This window comes from Fulmarus glacialis, unplaced genomic scaffold (genome assembly GCF_000690835.1).
Source record: "Fulmarus glacialis isolate BGI_N327 unplaced genomic scaffold, ASM69083v1 scaffold21072, whole genome shotgun sequence".
NCBI classification, from domain to species: Eukaryota; Metazoa; Chordata; class Aves; order Procellariiformes; family Procellariidae; genus Fulmarus; species Fulmarus glacialis.
This window is the reverse complement of record NW_009196174.1, coordinates 335-21948: the sequence shown is the minus strand read 5'-3', so window position 1 is coordinate 21948 and position 21614 is coordinate 335. Positions and strand designations below refer to the sequence as shown.

General features: G+C 40.1%; 1 protein-coding gene across 1 annotated transcript in view; it reads right to left on the bottom strand.

Moving 5' to 3' along the window:
- Positions 1 to 17350, bottom strand: part of SUMF1 (sulfatase modifying factor 1) — a 32029-nt gene extending 14679 nt beyond the window's left edge. The window contains exons 1-4 of the mRNA XM_009572132.1: positions 17177 to 17350; positions 14731 to 14805; positions 2652 to 2734; positions 341 to 463 (exon numbers count right to left, since the gene is read on the bottom strand). Of these exons, the coding sequence (XP_009570427.1) occupies positions 341 to 463; positions 2652 to 2734; positions 14731 to 14805; positions 17177 to 17350 (455 nt within the window). The remainder of the gene's footprint in view (positions 1 to 340; positions 464 to 2651; positions 2735 to 14730; positions 14806 to 17176) is intronic.
- Positions 17351 to 21614: the final 4264 nt, after the last annotated feature.

Here is a 21614-nt window from a genome sequence, read left to right as displayed (position 1 = left end):
GCAACCCTTTTGGCCTTGGCACTAAGGTCCTTCGCTATACCTTTCATCTCTGCAATAGCAGCAGTCCTGTGTCTTGGCATTGTGTCACATCTCCTCCTCTCTTGGGCTCTCTGCATTCTCCTCCCATTATAGAGTTCCGATTACAATATACCATTTAGGTACTCAGGGAAATTCACTTACCTAAAGGAATCTGTTCAGAGTAAGTCAGAGTTATATTTACCACAGATGTGCATACTACACAAGAAAAAGACATTGAGGGTAATAAAAACCTACACAGCTCTTTCCTATCTTGTAAATACCAGTTTTAAACATTTAGCAGGGACACATTTGTGACAGGTACCTATTTTCAAGGCCCCCTCGACAGCTGTATTCCCATTCAGCCTCAGTTGGTAATCGTTTCCCTGCCCATGTGCAGAATGCCACAGCATCATTCCAGGAAACATGAAGAACTGGATGATCCATTCTGGGGAACAAAATAAATAAGACAAGATCATCAGCAGAAGTAGGCAATCTCACAGCTATACAGCGCAAGCTCTTCATGAAACTCCTTTAAGAGATGGCCACAAAGGACTGTGAGGAAGTTCACAGTTCAGTTACAACTGGACAAGGTATCAGATTACTTTTACAGACAAGAAGCTATTTAAAGACAGACAGCAAACTACTAGTAGATGCCAGGTGGGAAATGCAGCCAACAGACAAACAAGGAAGAGGAAAAAATTAAGTTCTGTTTGTCTAATCGTGCTTTCATGTATAGCTCTATACAGTTAACAAAGACATTTGTAGCTTGTGCTTTCTCCTGGTCTCACCTCAGAAACCTGCTGCAGCCAGGAGCTGGTGAAGAACTATTGACACACTGGCTTCTGTGGAAACGCAGGTGCTGAGAGACCCAAAGGAAGACACCAAAAGCCTGCAGCATTACTACTCCTTGCTAGGCTAGTTTAACAGTATCTTAACAAGAAGCCAAGATTCTCAATAGGAAAAATTACACCGCAATTTAATGGCAAATGCTCTTCACTTCCCTGGGCACTCTTCTCTTTGCTGCAGCTTCTTTCTTTGCCGTAAGTTGTGGGGTTTTTGAGGGAGAGGTGAGATGAGAAAGAGTCCTTACTCTTAGCAACATCATCTTTTGCAGCACCCAATCCAGGAAACAGTGAACTTCAGAAATTTAACACATGTGTTTCAAGCAGTCCACAGTTTACACAAAAGCTCCCATCTTCCCTTTGGTTTGGTTCCAGGATTGCCCTTAAAATCCTGGCCTCTTTTTCCAGAAAAAGACAGAAACAATGCCTAGTCATTCTTGTCACAAGGATCCTCCCCATCCAAGCCTCTAATAGACCAAGATACTTCAAGAGCTGAAGGTACTGGTCCAGAAGACAGATACAGAGGACTTCCTATTAACTTCTCTTTCCTGTCTCATTTAACAAGCCAGCGTATGCCTGTTCCATGAGGCAAGTTCACCAGCAGTTGTACTAAGCTAGGTTTGCACCATACTTCTACAAGACTAGATTTACATGGCAAGTTTCCAACCCTGATCTGCTGTGACCTAAATTTCTGTGTCTCCCCCTAACAATGCCTCCTGATACTATCTCTATTTTTGTTTCAGATAATTCTTTCATTGCCCTTGGAGAACAGACAACGGACTTGTTACTAAGCAGTTCAGCCATCAGATGATGTTACACTAACATAGCCCTGTCCTTAGAGGACTCAAAAACATGCCAGCATCTACTTGATCTAGGCTAGAGAGTCTGACTTTATTTCAAACAGCAGTTTTGAAACTTTAACTAGTTGATTAAGGCAGCTAGTGTCAACTTCACTGACACCTGCCAAGCAAGAGAAAGAGTTGCACTGTAAGAAGTCCCAAATGAAGACAGTCACATCCAAGTAAGCATACATATACGTAATATACGTAACTGAACAACGGCTTTCAACATGTGCAACCCAGGGCTAGTTCTGCAGTATCCATAAAAAGCACCTGAGAAAAATGAAGCTTTTTGATTTTCTAGGCATAAAATTCATACCACTTCTGAACTGAAAGAGATTGTAGAAAGACATGGGATCAGCAAGTTTCAGGGTTCATGCTCACAAAGCATGGCACTAACTATGGGCTAAGGAAAAATACAGTTTTCCATTTAGAGCTTCTAGATAACAAAGTCACAACTGATTTTCCACAATCAGCCTGCAAAGTCAGAATACATTAAAAAGCACAAAACTCTTCAGTCATCTGCTGCCAGAGAGATAAGCCTTCAAATTCCAGATGGAGGACACACTACATGGACTCCTACAGTACGCATGCAGCTCCACAACCAGATCTGCACTGAATACTCTAAAGTTGCTGATCCTTTAAAGACCTACTCTGTTTCACTGCTGATATATAAATGTGAATAGAAAACACACTGAAGCACATTTCACTATGGTCTCTTTTCCCTTGGGTGGAAAGCACTTACAGACCTTTTTGAAATACTACTATGCCATTGACCGTATGACCACTGATTATTGCATGCAACACATTAGAAAATGTGAAAATAGTCACAGAAGCAGCAGCAAGCAGGTTATAATTAAAAACCCCTTCTTGCACCTCCACTCCCGGTACAAGTTTACAGGTATATTTACAAGCACTGTGTATTATAATTGAATGGCCATTTATGGCTTACCTGTTGGAGATATTTGAGTCAGGACCCTCAGGGTGCTTCCAGTTGGCTCCCTTCACAGGCAACCACCAGGGAGCAGCTGCAACCTGAAAAGGGACAAGAATGGCCAGGGAAAAAGACTTAAATTCCCAGCTAAAGGCTATTGTGAAAAATCACCATGTGACAACAGACTACAAAGCTTTCACTCGCAGCTCATGGCTCTGCCTGCAGCCAATTGACCTATTAGTCTGACTAACCAAGACAATAATTTGATCCACATTACAATACTGCTAGCCAGGGAATAGCCCAAGGTATGGAACAGCACAAAGAAAACACCACCCAAAAAACAAGCGAGAGGGAGACCATACTTTGCTGAAGTACTGCCCTCTGGCTGTCTCCCCTTCTACATCTTCTCATCTGCAGGTCTGATACAAGGCACAGTTTATTCTCTTTGAAGGCACAGCCTTCAGCACACTAGCTCTGGTGGAACAGACTGTCCTCTCAAATTCTCAATTATAGTTCTTCACCTCTGAAAACATATGCCAAGAACATTCAGATGGTAATGAATGGAAGAGGTCATCTGAAACATTACAGTTTTACTCAATTCTTTTGAAACAGTATGCCCCCAGTACAGTTAAACCAGCTAACCTCCTGTCTGACTTCAATCTGACACATTCTGCAGAGATGATAAAAAAAAAAAGGCAGTTTGGGCTTAAAGAGAATTTTCATCCCAATTACTTGCTCCCTAGACTCAGTGTTTTGGATTAACTAAAACAAAATCCTGATGACATCCTTAACTAGGGTCAAAACATGCATCTTGAAAGACATTTGCTTTCCAGTTAATTAACTCAGTAAGCTGGTATTAAATTATTGGCTATCAGCTTCCAGAAGGTGGAGACAGAAGAGCCACAGAAGTTAAGTGAAGCCTCTTTTTTTTTTTTCCAGTTGGTTTGCTGAGCAACATCAAGCAGACAAAATACTCTGTAACAATGCAGACATCGAATACTTCTCTCTGACCAAAAGTCTAAAATTTGATTCTGCAATGCCAAGGAATTATTCCTGGAATACATTAATTAAGGATTTCTTCTATTAAGCTTACTTCAAAGCTGAGAAGGTCAGTGCACAGCACGTTTAACTATTCTGTTCTGATTCGCATTCACTTAGAAATACTTACCTTAATAATGGGTCCTTTCAGAAAATTGAGGCAAAAGAGAACACTTACGTTAACCATCACTAGTGGTTTTATTCCAGCAGCTTGAGTGCTTGCTTCCAAAATATTCCTATTACAGAGATAATTTCCATAATGAACAAAAATCAAAGTTAATAAGCCTCCACTGCTTTAGGAGTTAAACAATCCACCAGCTGGTTGGCCCTAGACCTAGGATATCCAGATGCTACTCTAATACTGGCCTGTAGAACAACCTTCTCTACTGCCCTTCAGCTCTCCCCACTCTATAGATAGCAAAGGGAAGAAGTAGAATATTTATTTCTCTTCATCATGCTGCTAAACCAACTTTGTAAAGTGTTATACACACAGGTAGGAATTCTGCCAAGAGTGTTACCCTTTAACTCACCAAATCCTTCACAGGAAAGTCCAAAAGTGAAAGTCACTGAAAGCTGGTACTCGGGAGACAGAGCGTCAGCCCGGTCAAACAATTTTAACAGCAACTTATAGGAGGAAGCGCCATCCTTCAGCAGTGACAAGTATTTAACATGTAATCACATGTGTGTGAAAAAAAAAATTAGCTATGACAAACATAAGTTGTTAAAAAAAACCTCTGGTCCAAACTACACATCAGATTCCTCATTTGAATGTTTCAGTAGGAAAATAAACTGTAGCGCCTAAGAAAAAGAAGTGCTGCTAATACACAAAGACATATTATCTTATTTTTAAAGCATCTGATCAATGCTATAACAGCTCCCATGACAGCTTTTCACTCTTCTCCCATCATCACATACAGATTTTGCCTACAGCATACATCTGGGTACCTTACCTAAAAGCTCATTGTAAATCAACAGCAATCCTGGACTAAAGCTGCAGAGTTGTTGGCTTAAGCTCAGCTGAAGAGCCCACAGCTCTTTGCTAGCTCTAGGCAAGAGCCCTGGAATCCCTAAACACGCTGCGGGACTCCTCCAGGCTGGGAAGCCATCCACATGTAGGTTTCTGATGCTCTCTCTTCCAAAGCAAGTGAAGAGAAGACATCGGTGTTAAAGACAAAAGAAATAAAGATGCTCTCAGCAGCTTGCTGATGACTGAGATGTTCTGTCCATGTGCTCTCCATCTAAATGGGACCCTTCAGGCATACTACTAAAGTAATGACATTTCTTAAAGATCTTGCTTTATGATTTCCCTAGCATGACAAGCACATAAATTGACAACATCAACCACATAATTCTGGCTCAGTATCTAACAAAGCCAACGACATTCTCCCCACAATCAGAGCCCCTACCCTCTCCAAAAAAGCATGAGAAGTATTTGATCTCTTACTAGAAACTACAGCTCTGTTACTGAGCATTCAAACCTAAAGATGGGATCTTCATCCAGAGAGATACTCAGCTCAACTCTCAGAGCACTAAAGCTTCAGAATGACCAAGCTGCTAAACAGATACAGTCAATAGGCTTAAAACTAGTCTGATTTAACCAATTCTGTGTATATTTTGGCTTTAAGCTTTAATCTATACTCAAGATAGGACAGAAATTCAAAGTTAGAATTTTACAGCTCTTTAAGGAAAAATAAGAGAGCCACAGTACCATTTGCTAAAGGTTCTCTGTGAATCTGAAAGATCATGAGTAAGACTTCATCATGATAGTTTTAAGTACAACACATTTTTGTAAATTAAACTGCTGGGTTTTGGATAAAAATCTCTGCAGGAGACTGCAAAGACTTATGCTTTAGAAGACTTTAATTTTGGAAAACATTTTTGTTATGCAAAAGAAAAAGCAGATGCTTTCAATCAAAATGGTTTATTTTAAACCAAGAAAAATATAACCTCTCCACATGAGAGCACTACGTGTGCACGTCTTCTGTTTCTGGCTCTGCTGAACTGAACACCAAATGGCTGCCAGTCTTTGCAGAACACCCAGATCTTTAGAGAAGTTACACATATAGTACTAGGACAGTGCTAACAGTGATAGACTACATACAGCCTTCAATAATTAACTGGAAACTAATCTAAGTCAGCCACTGACACCAGTGAGCATGCACAAAGATGCTCCTTCCAAAAGAGGAAGTCATGTACCTGAAATTTACAGTCCTTTCAAAAAACTTCTCAGAAGTCTTTAAAGCTTTTAATTGCTCTAAATCTAATTAGTAAAAGAGCTAATTAGACAGAGATATTACAACATCACAGTTAATACAGCAAAGCCCTCCCTTGCCACTAATGAGCTTAGTTACTTTCATAATGCTGAGCGTTCTCATGCTTCACTCAGAAAAATGTGTTCTGTAGACTGGCAACAGATTCATTTTGTAAAAATAGCAGCATATGCTGCTGAATAGATCTTGAAGAGATACTGAATTAGAGGACAATATCTCCTTCATTTTGATTAACTCTTTACAGCATAGCCTATCACTTGTAACAGAATTGGTTAAATATAACTGCTCTGCAAACGTTACACAACTGCCTCGATATATAAGGAACTGCAGTTCTAGGAGCAAAGCACATTTCAGAGGCAGAGAAGCTCAACGCTTGTTTTGGTCTGATGCAGCTGAAAACTTGGATTATCCAGCTCTCTGCTCCAGGATTAAACTTTAAGAACTCACTGTTCTGCTTATCACAGGCTCATAGCGCTGTCAAGAAAAGAGAACACTGTATGATAATACTGGGAAAATACACTAACAGTTAACTCCGACCTACAAGTTTTCCACTCAAATGAAGCAATTTACAGAACTGAAGCCTATACTCCCACTATCAGCTTGCATAAAATTCAAAGTTTTAAGTACTCAATTTTCTTTTAAAGTAGGCTGGGACATCCTAACTTTAATTGTTCCATTAGCTGGTGATTTCAAGATTTTTAGACCACTTTACAATTATCTTGAAGAAAATTCCTTCCTAAATATACATAGAAAAAATGAAAGGGAGGAACATCAGGAAAGTCAGTTTCATCATCAGCATTACATCCTTACTGGCACTGCAAAAGCAGCAGGGGAATACCCTTAAACACACACACAAAAAAACTCTGCAAAAAACCCAGCCAATAACTATGAAAACGTTTGTATTGGTCTTGCATCTAACATGGCACTGGCCATGTTAGAAAAAGCAACCCCCCACTTTAGCTCCAAATTTTACATTCAAATCACATTTACGTATTAGAAGAATTACCAAAAATAAACTCAGCTGAGTATCTAATCTTGGCTCTAATTCCATTTCTAACATGCAGCAAGTCACTTGAAATAACAAAGCTGTAGATTTTAACCTTAAGTCAGGCCCATAAGATGATGAGGAATTCATGCTGTTGTCCAGTCATGTAGCACCAAACACCTTTTTTTGATGTGCTACAGCATTATAACCCTACTTTAATATAATAAGGCCTGCATACACTAGGTCAAGATAAACATCTGGAAAAGCAAAAGTTATTGCAGAGTAAGAACTTTAGCAATTTAGGAATCAACTATCTGAAAAGAGATTTTCTGAGTGAAAAGTAGTCTAAGACTGGAAAACACTTTAAGAATCATTAAGTGGTGGGTTCTTAAACAAAGATATGCACACTTCAGACTTAGCAGGTTACCATTTGTTTGAATCAGATTGTGTTAAGCACTGTACATGTTTAATGTGCAAAAGCATCCTCGTGGCTGCAAAAGCAATGTGTGCATAGGCTGGAAGCAGGGAAGCTATGAAGCATTATCTCTGGGGAGTACACCCAGTGGTCTGGACACCCTCATTGCTAGCACTGGTAGGACATGAGAAAAAATTAGTTATTCTGTAAGAAGATAAGTTTTGGATGAGGTTTTATTTTATCCATGTAAAGCAGATATACATAAATCTCTGTCAATTTTTCCTCCTCTAAGCCATATCCTAAACCCTGAACTGCTGATTAATGAACTACTGAAGAAAGAGGCAGACAGAAAATAGAACATTTTTAGTAAGGCAGGGAGTTTAAGACATAAAAGTAATTACTGTGCAACAGATAAGCCACTGTAATTTTCCCCTCAGAAACTACAAAGAAATCACATTAGGTGGGGTCCTGGTCACAAGTAACTTTACACCTATTTTTCTAAGTAGCATTAGTGTACCTTCCCAACAACCCTCAAAAACTTCCTCCCTCACTAACATTCAGGGCAGAGCTTTCTCTCCCAAGCACATATCACTACAGCTCATTCTGCCAGCCAGGCACTGCCAGTAAACGGGTAACGTTAACCTACACCTGCCTGCAGGAGCCGACCATGGGTACGAACAGATCAGTCGAGCATTGGGATCGTGATTCAGCAATCCCAGACATCAGCAAGCAGCAGCTCTTCTGGGCTGCTGCATTAGCACAGCCCAGCTGTCAGCTGATGCTTACCCACGCAGCGTTTTGGCTGGCTGTTGTCACTACCTCTGTGAAGTCCTGCTCTGGGTCAGAGAGGGAGCTCAGCGGAGGGCAGAGACAAAGCTTAGCCCCCTCTGATTCAGCTCTGCAGAGTCAGAACACATCACACCACCAGGGGCAGCCTGAAACAACCTGGAGCCATGTCGTGGTCCACTTGATTTTAAAGCCATTTTCCAAATGCAAGGAAAAGCCCTTCGGCAGATGCGTGCTCCCTGATCACCTTCGCCAGTCTGCAGCTCTGCTTCTCCTTTTTATCAGCGCACTGAAAACCGCACGAACATGACCTATTTCTCATCTCCATAGCAACGGGCATGTGTCTAAGTTGAAACAGCTGTAACTGAGTCAGGGAAACATTGCCATGTAAATAGTGTGGAAGTGAATACTGCTTCACGGCTCAAGAAAAAGAATAGATCTCTCCTAGCCAGTTATCAAGGTTGTCATAGTAGCTGCATAAGGGAGACATAATCTACATATGCAGCTATAATTCATATTTGTACTTGAAGATACTCTACAGAGAAGAACAAACCTTCTATAATTACGTACATAAACTGAACTGAAACATGATTGTCAAATTCTCCACCAAATCAGTAATTAAGCACACTGAAACAGCTTAGTAGATGATTTTTTCCAGAAGATAACTAATACTTGATGTTGCCAGCTTCTGCGATGCTACTGCAAGTCTCATGCTATTTATTATATCAATTAAAAGTCCCAGCTCCCCAAAAACTCTAATTACAGAAGAATCTGTTTTCATTCGTATTTTCTAAGGTTTCTAGCCTCCCTCATTAGCTCAGAAATGAAAGCAATAAGGGGTTTTGTTTAATATTGAATATTGATATTGTTTGCCTTGAGTTAAGTCCCAATATTTTAAAACAGTTTGAAATTGCAGTACTGCAAAAGAAAAGGCAGCAGCTTTATAGGATAAGAATAAATATATTTTAAGTCGTCAGTTAGGGAAAGGATTTCAGACTTAATTGGAAACTAGCACTTTGCTTTTACTAAGGGACTTTTTCCTTTGCATAAGGAAAGGTCATTGAATCTCATTCAAACAGGGTAATACTTCACAGCTATGTCAATCCTCCAAGAAAAATAACCAAAAATATTTGATGCTAAAATCCAGTAAGATTCATTAAGTGCAAGTTTTGGAATCCAAAGAAGCTTCTTTTGAGGAACTGATATTCCTGGTGAGTTCCATCTGTGGAAGTCTATTTTTCAGCCAGCATCTAAATCTGCACTCAAGCTAGTAATTTTTTCCAATAACCAAATGAATATGAGCTTTAAGAAAATGAGGTGTGCACAGATATATCTACAGCCTCAGGCATGAGCAAAGCCCCACTTCAAAGCTGTAGTTTATACTGATAAATATCCAGTGAGAGATGCTTCCTGCACATCGTTCTTTATCCCAATAGTAGGAGTACAGCATAAGAAGATAGACATGAAGAGTTCAGTAGCTCCATCTTCCAAACTCATTATAGGGGATATCTGAAGCATGGGGGTCTGCAAGAAATAGGCTCACCCATCTCTTCCTTTGATTTCAGTTTCCTCTCTGAAAGGCTTCTGAAAAAGCAAAAGCCAAGCATGGTAGAGATGAAATCTACGCTTAAAGTAGCAATAACTATATTTGTCAACTTCTGCTTATGCATCCTATGTATGTTGACATTTTAACAGTATCAGACAAACTACACAATAACCTACCTGCTCTCCCCCCAAGCCACAGATAAGAAATTGCATGCTGTCAGAAAGTTACTACTTCTCCATAGTAACTGCTGCAAATGCTAGCACTGCTATCCTGCAAACATTGCTCATTTCATTATTAATTTGAAATACTCATTTGAAATGCACAATGTTTTCATTGTTTTTAAAACGGGACTATACCCTTTGAATTAAAGGCTAGAGGCACTACTATAAATAAGTAAATTGCACAGCTCAAGACCACTGCAGAGGTTTCCATACAAACAGGGATGAAATCAGCATCCAATAGTTCTAGATTGACCAGAACGCCTTAATAGTGTTTGCTCAAGTCTGCTAGTGAACTCATTTCATTGCATTCTCAGATCAAAAATTTAATACCTCCTAAAGACAAATGAAGTATACAGATTTGTATGCTTTCAGTCTCTTCATTGCAGAGTTTATCTGGCCTAGAAGTAAAAATGAATTTTGCTATCTTCCACAAGCCAAGAATAAAAATGTCCCCACTACTCTCCAGTGAGCAAATCTGACTTATGCTGTACTCCAGTCTCGGTAAGTGCTATTCTGTTTACCTTTTTCATGGTAGCTGCACAGCAAGCGAAACTCCTGCAGTTATTTGCAAGAGCTCTCAAATCCCCTCACTGGCAAGCACGCCTCAGTACCTTCTCATTTCACAGGCACAATCCCCTTTTGCTCTAGGATACATTAAAAAGCCATATAAAAGGCATTTTACAATGCCATGGGATAATAGCACTGGGCATGCATTTCTCCCTCTCTATTTCCCCCTTAACTCAGTCAGGGACAAAAAAGCAGGAAAACAGTTTCATCGTAAAATAAGAACAGCATAATCTCTAAATTTTGAGCTTTTTCCTTTTCCCCAAATTCTCTCAAAAAAGGAGGAAAGAAAAAAATAATCTCCAAGTGCCAAGCCATTGGCAATTCTAGGTTGCGTTTTATCTATGACATCTAAACCAAAGACCAAGTACCCAAGAAAGGCCATAACTTCATAGCTGTAATAGATGCAGTAATTAGTTGTTGCTTTTCATCTGCAAGTCTGAGACCTGATTTTAATATGTGAAGCTATCAAAACTTGCTAAGCCCACACAAAACGTTTTGGTTTCAAGGGACCTTCCACCCTTGCCCTAGAAAAAGTCCTTGCCAAAAAGTCCTTTTTTTTTATTTGAAAAAGTCCTTGCCAATTCTATCAGTAACACCCTCATCTGTTACAGTGCTAAATTTTCGCTTTCTGCCATGTTACCACCACAAACTTAGAGGCCAAAAGTAAAACTCAAGTTCCCAGAAATCTAGAACAATTCAATTATTGGCTGCTACACCCCTTTTTACTGCTTCCCTTCCAGAGGAGGGTTAGGTCCAACCTACATTGCTGTAGCAGTGGCTATCTAGGAGACCACCTCACCTCCAGGAAATGCACACCCAAAGCTCCAACAATTATTCTACGTGCTAAGCTGGTTTGCTCCTGCATTAGCTTTCACCAGCCCCACCTCTGTTCTAATTTAGCTGTCTGCTTCCTTTGAGGGCCTATGATAAATTTGTCTGGTTTAAGAACTGGAGAAGCCAAAGTGGCCAAATAGAGCAAAACCCCCGGATATTCCCCAATGGACACATGCACCTCATTATTTATAGGAGCTGTTATATACCATGTAGTTCAATATCTTCACTTCCACCTTTCCCCAATTCTTTCACTGCATATGAAATACTACTTCCAAAATACACATTCCTGTTGCTCTTCCCCTATATTCACATTTGCATTTAGCACCCCTGTGCTTCAGCTGGAGAAAAGCCTTATCAAAACACGTCTGAGCAACTAAGGCAAAGTAAAAATACAGTCCTTTCTCCCTTCAATTTGGTGGAGGGATTTTCAGTATCAGTAACACACCAATGTTTATATCTTCTTTCTGCTTTTCACAGTGATAGTTATGATTCAAGAAGGTACACACCACAAGCTAAAATATTAGTTGACTAAGGTATACATTGAGAAAAAAGTCTTAATCTTCTCTATTGCTGATCATTACAATTTGCTGATGCAAACCAACTTCATGCAATTTACACTTTTTCTGATTACATTTGAACGGATAAACTGCAGGAGCCAAGTTTTTAAAAATATGCTCACTTTAAAAAAAAAAAATAAGTAACTGAATACTATTAGATTCCTTTCACCATTTTTCCACAGCAGACACTAGTAGAATTTAAACATTTTGGGCAATGTAACAAGAAGCTAGCATTTATTTTCTGTTGTTTAATTTAAGCTTGCAGATCTCTAGGAAGAATTTGCTTTTGCAGAACCCTTAGAGTCCCTACCCCATAGTTGGGATGCTTTTGCATTTTAGCACTAAGAAGTTTCTTGCAAGTTGTCTATAGAAACTTGTTTCTTGATAGCACGATCTATAGAAAATTGCTAATGCAATTAGCCGGGATAAGCATGGCCTACACAGAATTAAGTTGTCTGAGAAGCAGTCTGACTACGTTATATTCTAACACCACATTCCCATGGCTGATGCTTCCCTGTCCCGCAACTGAAAGATGCTTGCTTGTTCTAGTCTGTAAATTGCACTGTCACAAAACCCAACAATCCTCAAAACAACTAAGGTCTGCACAGTCTCTCAACATTTATAACCTCTCACAGAAAATGTATACTACAACAACAAAGACAGAGTTTTGAGAGGCAGAAGCATATACAGCTAAAATTCTAAGCTGTATCTTCAGACATTAGACTTCTCTTTCCAGCTCCACCACTGAGCTGTCTTCTGACACCTTCTCCTTGCAGACAGAAGTTTCTTGCTAAAAGTTGGATTTCATGGTATGTAGCTGGTGAGGGGGCAGGCAGACAGGAGGAAGAAAAGCAGCTTCTAGTTTCTTTTTCACCTCCTCGCAATATTACCATGTTTTAGAACATAAGTTTGTCCACAGCATCAGCATAAAGTTAAGAAGTGCCAAACTACAAGGCAGGCAGTCACTATTCCCCAGATCACTTTACCAAAATAATTAGTACAATCTTTCTCTGTGTCTATTCCGACAATGCTCTGCATGCCAGTAACTCGCAAAAGGACCTAATAATAAATACTGAAAAACATGGCAAAAGGACAGTCTCCTAAAGTTTAGTTTTAACAAATACAGAAAACCTTCATAAAGCAGCAACCAAAAAGACCAGTTTGGGCTCCATTCCAGCTCTCTGGCATAATACTTGTTCTGTTAGCATTACACCCAACACTTTAAAATTTGGCTGACACACCCAGGAAAGTGGCTCCCAACACTCTGTATGTGTTTACACAAATAGCCAAGACTGAGCTTACACTAGCATTCTTAGGGTTGGTTTGTTTCTCTTAAGACAGAGCGACTGATTTAGGGATTTCTGCATCACAGAACTAGGGCAGGAAAAATAATTTCTCTAATACTGACAGCTGAATTTTCTGTTGTGAAGATGGGATGAGCCCATCTGCATTTATCCGACCTTCAAAGAAGGTGCTCCTCTATCGGTGCAGTTTCACTTAACAGTTATTTATGTCTAACTGAACTATTGCAAAAAGATGTGGTTTCAGTCCTGTTACTACCTTATTGCTTGTGTACAACCTGCTTTTCTGTGTTGATTCAAGCAGTTGCAGAATGAGCCAAGTTAGCTTCGCTGATCCAAAAGTAAATCAACCAAAAAAAGCAAAGAAATTCCCATCCAGAGTAAATGCATCTTGAAGCCACACCCCCCTCAAAATTGCCACACTATGCACATCAGAATGCTTCATTTCTAAGGCCTTTTTAAAGGCATGGGACAAGAGATCTGGAAATGATCAAACCTGAGGATAATTCTGATGGGAAGGGACCTCAGGAGGTCATCTTGTCCAAACTTCTGCTCAAAGCAGATAAATTCATCCAGGAGATGACAAGACATAATCTGATTACTATCAGGAGCTGTAAAGGTTAAGTGACCTGTTAAGGTTAAGGAGGAGGTAAATGAAGTCTAAGAAAGGCTCAGCAACACATTCACAACAGGAAAAAAAAGGAAAGGGTGGGCAAGGAAGCTTTGCTACCGAACTTTTTGGTTTTTTTTAAAACCAATATTCACTTCCACTCAACAGGAAAACTGGATTTAATCAGCACTGCACCTACCAGGATCACTATGTTGCCCTAGCCAGATGAAGGGAACTGAAGAAACAGCAAGGCATACAGGATCTTCTACAGAGATGGAGGAAGCACAATAAACTTAAGCCATTCACAACATAATGAGGGGTCTTACAGACTCAGGTCTGCCATAGAAATGGCATTTTGTTGGAGTATTTGCCTCTAGTTAACCTAGAAAAAGCACTCATGCAAGCATTTGCTATCATATCAGATACACAGATTATCCTCATTTTCTTAAATCGGTAGGATCCGGGATTTACCCACTTTGTTTGGACATAAGACTGCATTGGCAGAGCATGCCAGTCACATGTACATACGCTCTTGGGGCCAGAAGCACTCCTGTTCTTTCCCTCCAGAGCACGTCACTCAGTAGAGCCACTACTGGCATCCGAATTTCTGAAGCATTACTGTGTTACACGTAATACAAATAAACAGCCTTATATCTGCACCACTTACTCCAGTCCTAAATATCTCTCATTTAGGAGGCAAAAAAATACAAGAAGGGATTGATACTAACTTTTGCTAATCAGGAGCAGATTTTTTTTTTTTAATTGTTTGTTTAAAAAAAAGAGAACAGAGAATAGACTGTAAATCCTCCACACTTGAGGGAGTCTATTATTCTAGGCCAAACACCCCTCCATAAACCCCATTTTTGTACATGGCCTTGGGAACATCACACAATTTAGATATTACTGCCATAATTGCTAACACATCTACCCCAGTGATTGCTAAGTTTTACCCTGCTGTGTTACTCACTGCCTGGTGGATGTCAGCCTTCACTTCTTCACTCAGCATTCCCTCAAACACAAAGGAATCGCCAAATTTCTCTGCCTGTAGAAAGAACAAAAGATTCAATATTATCAAAGGAATGTTATTCTTAAAACGCCACTCACATTTACAGCTTTATTTTATCAAGGATAAGGAAATTCTAATAGTAATTTTGAGTTCTCCTTCAAGGAAGCTATTTTGGAACAGAAGAGAAGGCATTTTATCTCCGGATGTCATTGTTCTTCAACAGCCACAGGACAGATGGCAGCTAACAGAGCTTCTGCAAATGTTTTTACTTTTATTAATTAAAAATGCAGTTCCAATTGTCCCAACTGTTTTAAAATGCTACCGTCAATAATCTAACATTTAAGGGCATATTTCATTTCTCTTATTTTTCCTTTGGGAATCACCATAAAAGACTTAAGCCTTGCCACTTACTGCTCCTTCATCATCACTAGCACCAGGTATTAAAGTGCTGTTACAACAACAATAGAAGAGTTAAAAGTAACCCAATCATTATATGTAGCATTATATAAAGCCAAAAGAAACAAAACATATAAATAATTTCAATGAATCACAGTACATCATTCCAACATAGGGTTTTTTCCCTTGGTAAACTAAGTGAATTAATATACCAGGGAAGTCAAAACATGTTATCAGAATTCAACATACTTGCCCTTCTCAATTTCTTCATTTTATTATAGGCATTCAAAGACTGAGAATGATCACCATGAGCTGCTTCTGCATGCTCAGGACTCTTCAAGAAGCACAGTTTGAAAGAAGGATCCCATTCACCATGGAAATTGCAAGAAGTTTTAGCATATGACCGTTAATCTTTATACATTCAGTTTCAGAAAGGAAGGAGGAAAAAAAAAAAAAACCAACTTAATTTCTCTCACTTGCCCAATCTGAAAGACCCAGACAAAGATGCAAACAGGTTTATCAAAGAGAAGAAAAAAAGTATTTTTTTTCTTCTCTCCTGCCCAATCTAAAAGACCCAGACAGAGGGAAACAGGTTTACCATCCAAAGGACCCCAGATTTCAGTCTGACAGTCCCCATTAAAGGCTTTTTTTCTTTTTTTTTTTTTTGAAGTATCTTAAAAAAAACACTTTTGGTTCAACAAGATAGCTGTATATCTGGAGATTTTTTTTTCAGCTTTTTATTTACTTTCAGGTTTCATTTGCCACTGGACTTCAGTCTAGTCCGTAATAAAAAGTAACCAAAAAGTAGGTTGGCTCTGTTTACCCACAGTAAGTAATGTGGACATTATTTAAATACACAAAAACCAGCTCAGCTGCATCCCCCAAAAAACCCTGCAGAATCAGTGCTGTTTACTCTGAGTTCATTTTTCCAAATCCAGCGTAAAAGGGCGCCCCATGTGAGGGGAGAAGGGAGAAAGTGTAAGTGGAGCACCCAACCACACCAGCTGAGCCATGAAGCGCTTTCTGGAACAGACTCCATCTGATGCAGTGCTACATTCAAATACCACTGCACATGTGCTCATTCCGGAAGCCGTTTGCAACAAGTAAGCCCTGTTCAAACTCAAAATTGTTAAGCAACCTTTTTTCATAATTATTGAGCTAAGAACTTAAAAACAGAAATAGTGCCATAGATGAAAGAAGCCCTTCAGCCAACCAGAAGGATCCTGTCTTCCAAATGAGAACCAGTTTATCAAATGAATTTAGCAAAGTGCCTCCTTTGAGACCTGATCATTACCGAGACTTTTATTTGCCTAAAAGGCCTGTCAGGGTTTTATAAAAGTTGCGTAGGAACAGTCAACTGTCAGGAAAGATCAGAGCCTCAGGCACAGGTAGCTTCTTTCTTGGAAGAACCTTAACATATTCTTTCTTAGTCCATTGTTCCCAGTAACATGCACAAAACTATTATTATACTTGCTATTATATCTTCTTTAGACAGCAGGGCTTTCTATTGCTCAGCTCATTAGAAAGGAGCTGCACTGAACTAGCTGCAGAGTCCTCAGCTATCACAGTTTTTTAAATCCCTTCTCCTCTGTTCCTCTAAAATAAGGAAAATCTAACAACATAGTTGTACTGGTGCAAATACGTCCTAGGACCCAAAGGTCAAAAAAAACCCCAAACAACTACAACAAAACCCCAAAAAACCCTGCATAGACATCTTCAGCCATCTGTTAGCTTCACCCAGGCTGCCTCAATCATACTGCAGGGAAGATACTAGTTCAGATTATCAAGACACTTACTAAATGTAACAGTATACATCTAAATGCCTTTTCAGACGCCTGGGCAGCAAGGCAAGACAATTTTCTCTCTACACGACTTACATCAGAAACGTTCTAGTATGCAAATCCCAAGCAAGTATTGTGACATCCTTCAAAAAAGAAAAGCCTTCGTTTTTAACAGGGCTTTTGCCAACACAAAGAAAGATGACAGGAGACTATATACGTTTCCACCTTACCTCAGTAACATACCCAGTAGAATTCACAAATCTCTCAAACTCCTCATTGCTGACCTCATACTGATCCATGTAGAAACTGTTAACGTGGACTCTTCTAGCAGGCCATTCTCCATCTTGCTGTATTTCAGGCTCATCAGTGCCCATTGTGAACACTCCTCCTGGAATAGCGACCATCTGCAGAGAAAACACCACCCAAAAGATTATGAATATGAAAGACTGAAAAGTCTCTTATCGGTCTTACTCCTCCTCCACCTCATCTTTGGAGGTGCTTTTGCTTTGAGTGAGCAGCATTTCACTGACAAAAGCAGCACAACAAAATGGCAACAGTGGCATCTTGATCACCACCTGTTTGGAAGAAATAGCAAGCAGAACTTAAATTGAAAACAAAACCCCCATTTGTAGCTCTTTCCACATGAAGTCTGGGTAATTCAGAACATTTACTGAGGGTAATGCTTGTGCTCTAATGAGGAGAAACATGTTCCCTTACTGTACCCAAGAGCCAAGAAACAATCCAGAGTCCTTTCTACTCATTTTCAGATGACGAATTTTGGCATTTCGCTCTGTTCCTAGGAAGGCTTGATGCATCAATGAAGAATCTGGAGATTATGAAACTGTAAAGGGCTCTCTTGTGGACAAGCCTGTGCTTGTTTGCATGCTAACTACACATGGTTTTTCATTTAATAACAGGCACGTGCAGCATTTTATTACCAACCATGCTGCTAACTGGCAGGTAGACACAGCACCTGCAGCTCTGTGTGCCAGAGATGAGACTAACTTTCAAGTCAGTTATATTCCACTCTCTGGAAGACTGGCCTTGGGCAAGAGCCTCAAGCTGCAGAAGTAAAGGATGAGTGACAGAATAACATTTTAACTATTTCAATAAGATGTTTTCCGCTTAGGGCCTCTGCCAGCTTCCAGAGAAAAAAACTCCACATTTTCCCTCAGCTTTAAGTGGGCTCTTTCCAGGAAGAGAAAGGCTCCAGAGGTCTTGTCATGCCTCATCAGATGTTTCCTGGGAGCCCTCTAAAGACCACAGACTGAGCAATGCACTCCTCACCCAAAAAACAAGAGCACCCATGATCCCTGCTCAGAAGCCTGTGCTGGAATGAAGAATGACAGCTCAGGCTGTGTAAAATCTTCCCAATGGGCAGGTGATGTTTCAAGGGCTGACGCTACCCAAGAGCTAGCTTGCCAAGAAGCTTGCTAGCTTACCCAACTCATCATCAATAGACGAAAGAATTGGGGAAGAAAACTCCTTCTCCTTTCTTTCCAGCATTCCTGAGCTACCTTCACCCCCTAACTCACATTGAATTCAGCCACCTCATTTCTCCTCTGGCAATGGTCAGAGGTTTGTGAGTGGGTAAGCCCCCAAAAAGCCAGCCAGCACTGACATAGGCATCCACTGTGGAAAATAATCTGGCATATCATGTTGCACCTGGACATACCCTGGCAGTGATCTGTGATCACACACTACTCTTGCAAGGAATTCAAGCAGGTGGACCAGTGACAGAACCTAAAATGAGCAAAGCCAGTTCTAAGAGATAGCAGCATTTTTTTGCAAGATCCTGATGTTTGATATGCAGGAAATTCAAGTCTAATAACAGAAGTATTCAACAAGAGAGAAGTTTCCAGAATAGCACACTTAAAACACTACTCCAGAAGTGTAGTTTAAGTTCTGACAGAAAAAGAAGCCTGAGTTTTAGATGTACAAGAGTTCAAACAAAATTCCCTATACATATGGCAGAGTAACACAGTATGCAACATGTATATTAGAAGTAGCCAAACTGCAGAGATAGGGTTGTAAAAAATGTAAACTGATGTAGCGTTATTCAGATGAAGAGGCAGGTTCACAGAACCCAACGTGAACTTTGGACTTTGTATATATAGCCATTTTGCAGCACAACCTAGATTATAGGACCCTGATTCTTATATAGTTGGCATTTTTGGGGTTTTTTCTTACTTTACAAGATTCTCTTCATAAAGTTGGATGCTTTCACCAAAACAATTTATCTGGATGCCCACACTGACTTATGAACCAGGAGACAAAAAGAATCATTAGTTGCCTTCCAGCTTCTGGAGTTTATTGTTATTTATGTTCACATCAGCTATCCATCACCTCTCCTATTCTTAAGAGAATTTAGAGTATTTGACGTAACCTTACATATCCAATTTCATTGTTTCTTCTCCACTATAGATCTCTCCTTTTGATTGGGTCTCTCCCAGCAACACTTAAAATTCACGCAACTTGCAAAAGGCCTGTAAGAAGTTCTACAAATACTTTTTCCTTTGAACTAACCACATTTGAAGCTAGCTGCATCCTCATAACTTTTTCTCCACTAAAAAGAATCTGAGCACTTTCAGATTGCCTTTAACTGAATCCATAAAAGGGCTTCAGGATAAATTTGCTTACATTTTTTAGGACTTGGGGAATGACAATGTGGTACAAAGTTGCACCACCTCCTTCCTTCCAATCTCTCTCCAACCCACTGTAGCTAAAACAACTCTTGAAGCAGACTTCAAAGCAAGATTCAGAGCTCACTACCAAGCTGCTGTCTAAAAGCATGTGAAAAATTAACTCTTGGTTTACAGCCTAGCATTCATTTCCAAAACCTGAAAAATCTCAGTAGATTGCCAGTGTATGTTCAGCTAGGAATGTCCAAAGGCTTCCTTATGAACCTGCTGCTTTTGCAGCCCTCTCATGCAGTTGCAACTGAGACTTCTGGCATGTCCACCAATGTTGCGTCAAACTGATACCAAATATTGATTCCACAGGATTATCCTTCCCACCAAGGCTCATTTCACAGCTCCACCTCCTGTTTGGAAATAGGACCTTCCTCTGACAGCCAGCTTTATGATAACACCACATCAGAGGATGCAAGGCTTAGACGTCTGACAGCGCTCTTCAGCTGAGAACAGTGGAATACAAGCGAAGAATGGATTTTCTGCATAGACGTCACATCCAGAAACCACATTTGTATAGGTAATTAAGCAGCTTTAACATCCAGTTTTAAGATACAGGTAGCTAACACCAAGGAATTAATCTCTAAGAAACATCAAAGTTGAGCTATGGAGGCAAAAATCCAACAGCAGAGGCTGACAGATACATCATTTACCATATTAGGTAGAGTGTGCAACAATAATAGCCTGTGTCTTCGCAATATTACTTAGCTACGCATGCAGTTCATTGTCCTCAAAGCTCAACTTCAACAACAGGGACTGCATTTGCCTATGGTTATACTTATGCTGAAAGTATTATGGTAATGTAGAGCAGACCCACTAAAATACTAGCTGCCCAGTTCTAAAAATGTAGTGGAAATAAGTAATCTCATTTGTGGTTGAGGTAGAGGCTAATTCTCCCCTCACTTCCCTTTTGGTAAAAATGTTTTCTAGCTAAGCATAATCAAGTTATGTTGTGAACATAGCTTAAAAACCAGCAGTAATAAGTTTTCATTACCTACTGTTGAAGTTGCCAGCTGCCTTGCGTAAAGTAAGAGTCAAATGATTTTTTCACCCTACAGCAAGACCCACAGTGAAATGCTGAAATTTATTACATGAAACATATATTAGTGATATAGAGCCTAAATGCAATATGGATTATTTAATTCATACTCTTTAAATATTTTCAAATTTCTTAAGTGCAGCCTGCAATAGTAAAGTCGTAATTACCACTGTGCATCCTTCCCTTTACTTGGTAAGTTTCCACACCGCCCGGGTGACACAGGCTTTTTCCAAGCTGACACAGCTTCCCAGTGTTACAACATCAAGAGGCAATTAGAGAGGCAGCCCGTCACATTTTTACTATTTGCAAGCCGTCCCACACAAGAAAAAGATCCAACACTGCTGTGATATAATTTTGTCTATTAAAGTTCATTAGCACCTTTGAAATGAAACAGCAATCCCATTTCTAATAACTGAAGATATCTCATCCAGTGAGGCATTTGGTCTCCAATGATACAAAAGGACCCAGTATCCCTTCGGAGCAAGCACCGTCATAGCACATCAACCCACTTTAAACACTGCCTTCATCAAGAAGGCACATTCAGGTCTGGATGGTGTCTTTCAGAGAAGCAGCAATAGAAAGGAATAAGCAATTAAAGAGACTTTCACTTCAAGAGAACCTGAAAGGGTATCTAGGTATGGATACATAAATGATGGCTTTGCTGAAATACACACAGGAGACCCGACACATCACTTGTCGGCATTTCAACTCCATTGATACCAACACAGACCTAAAAGAGACGGGTGGGGGGAAACCAGAGCCGCAGTAGCACTGATATCCACCGGGTAAGGGACTACGCTAACAGAGCTACCGCCTCCCTGGGCCGTACGGCGCGGACAACCCCACCCCACTTCGGTGAGTTCTCTGGCACATGTCCGCCCAGCGTTAGCCAGCTGAAGGTGTAGGGAGGCCTGCCAAAACAACCGACCGAGAAAAACA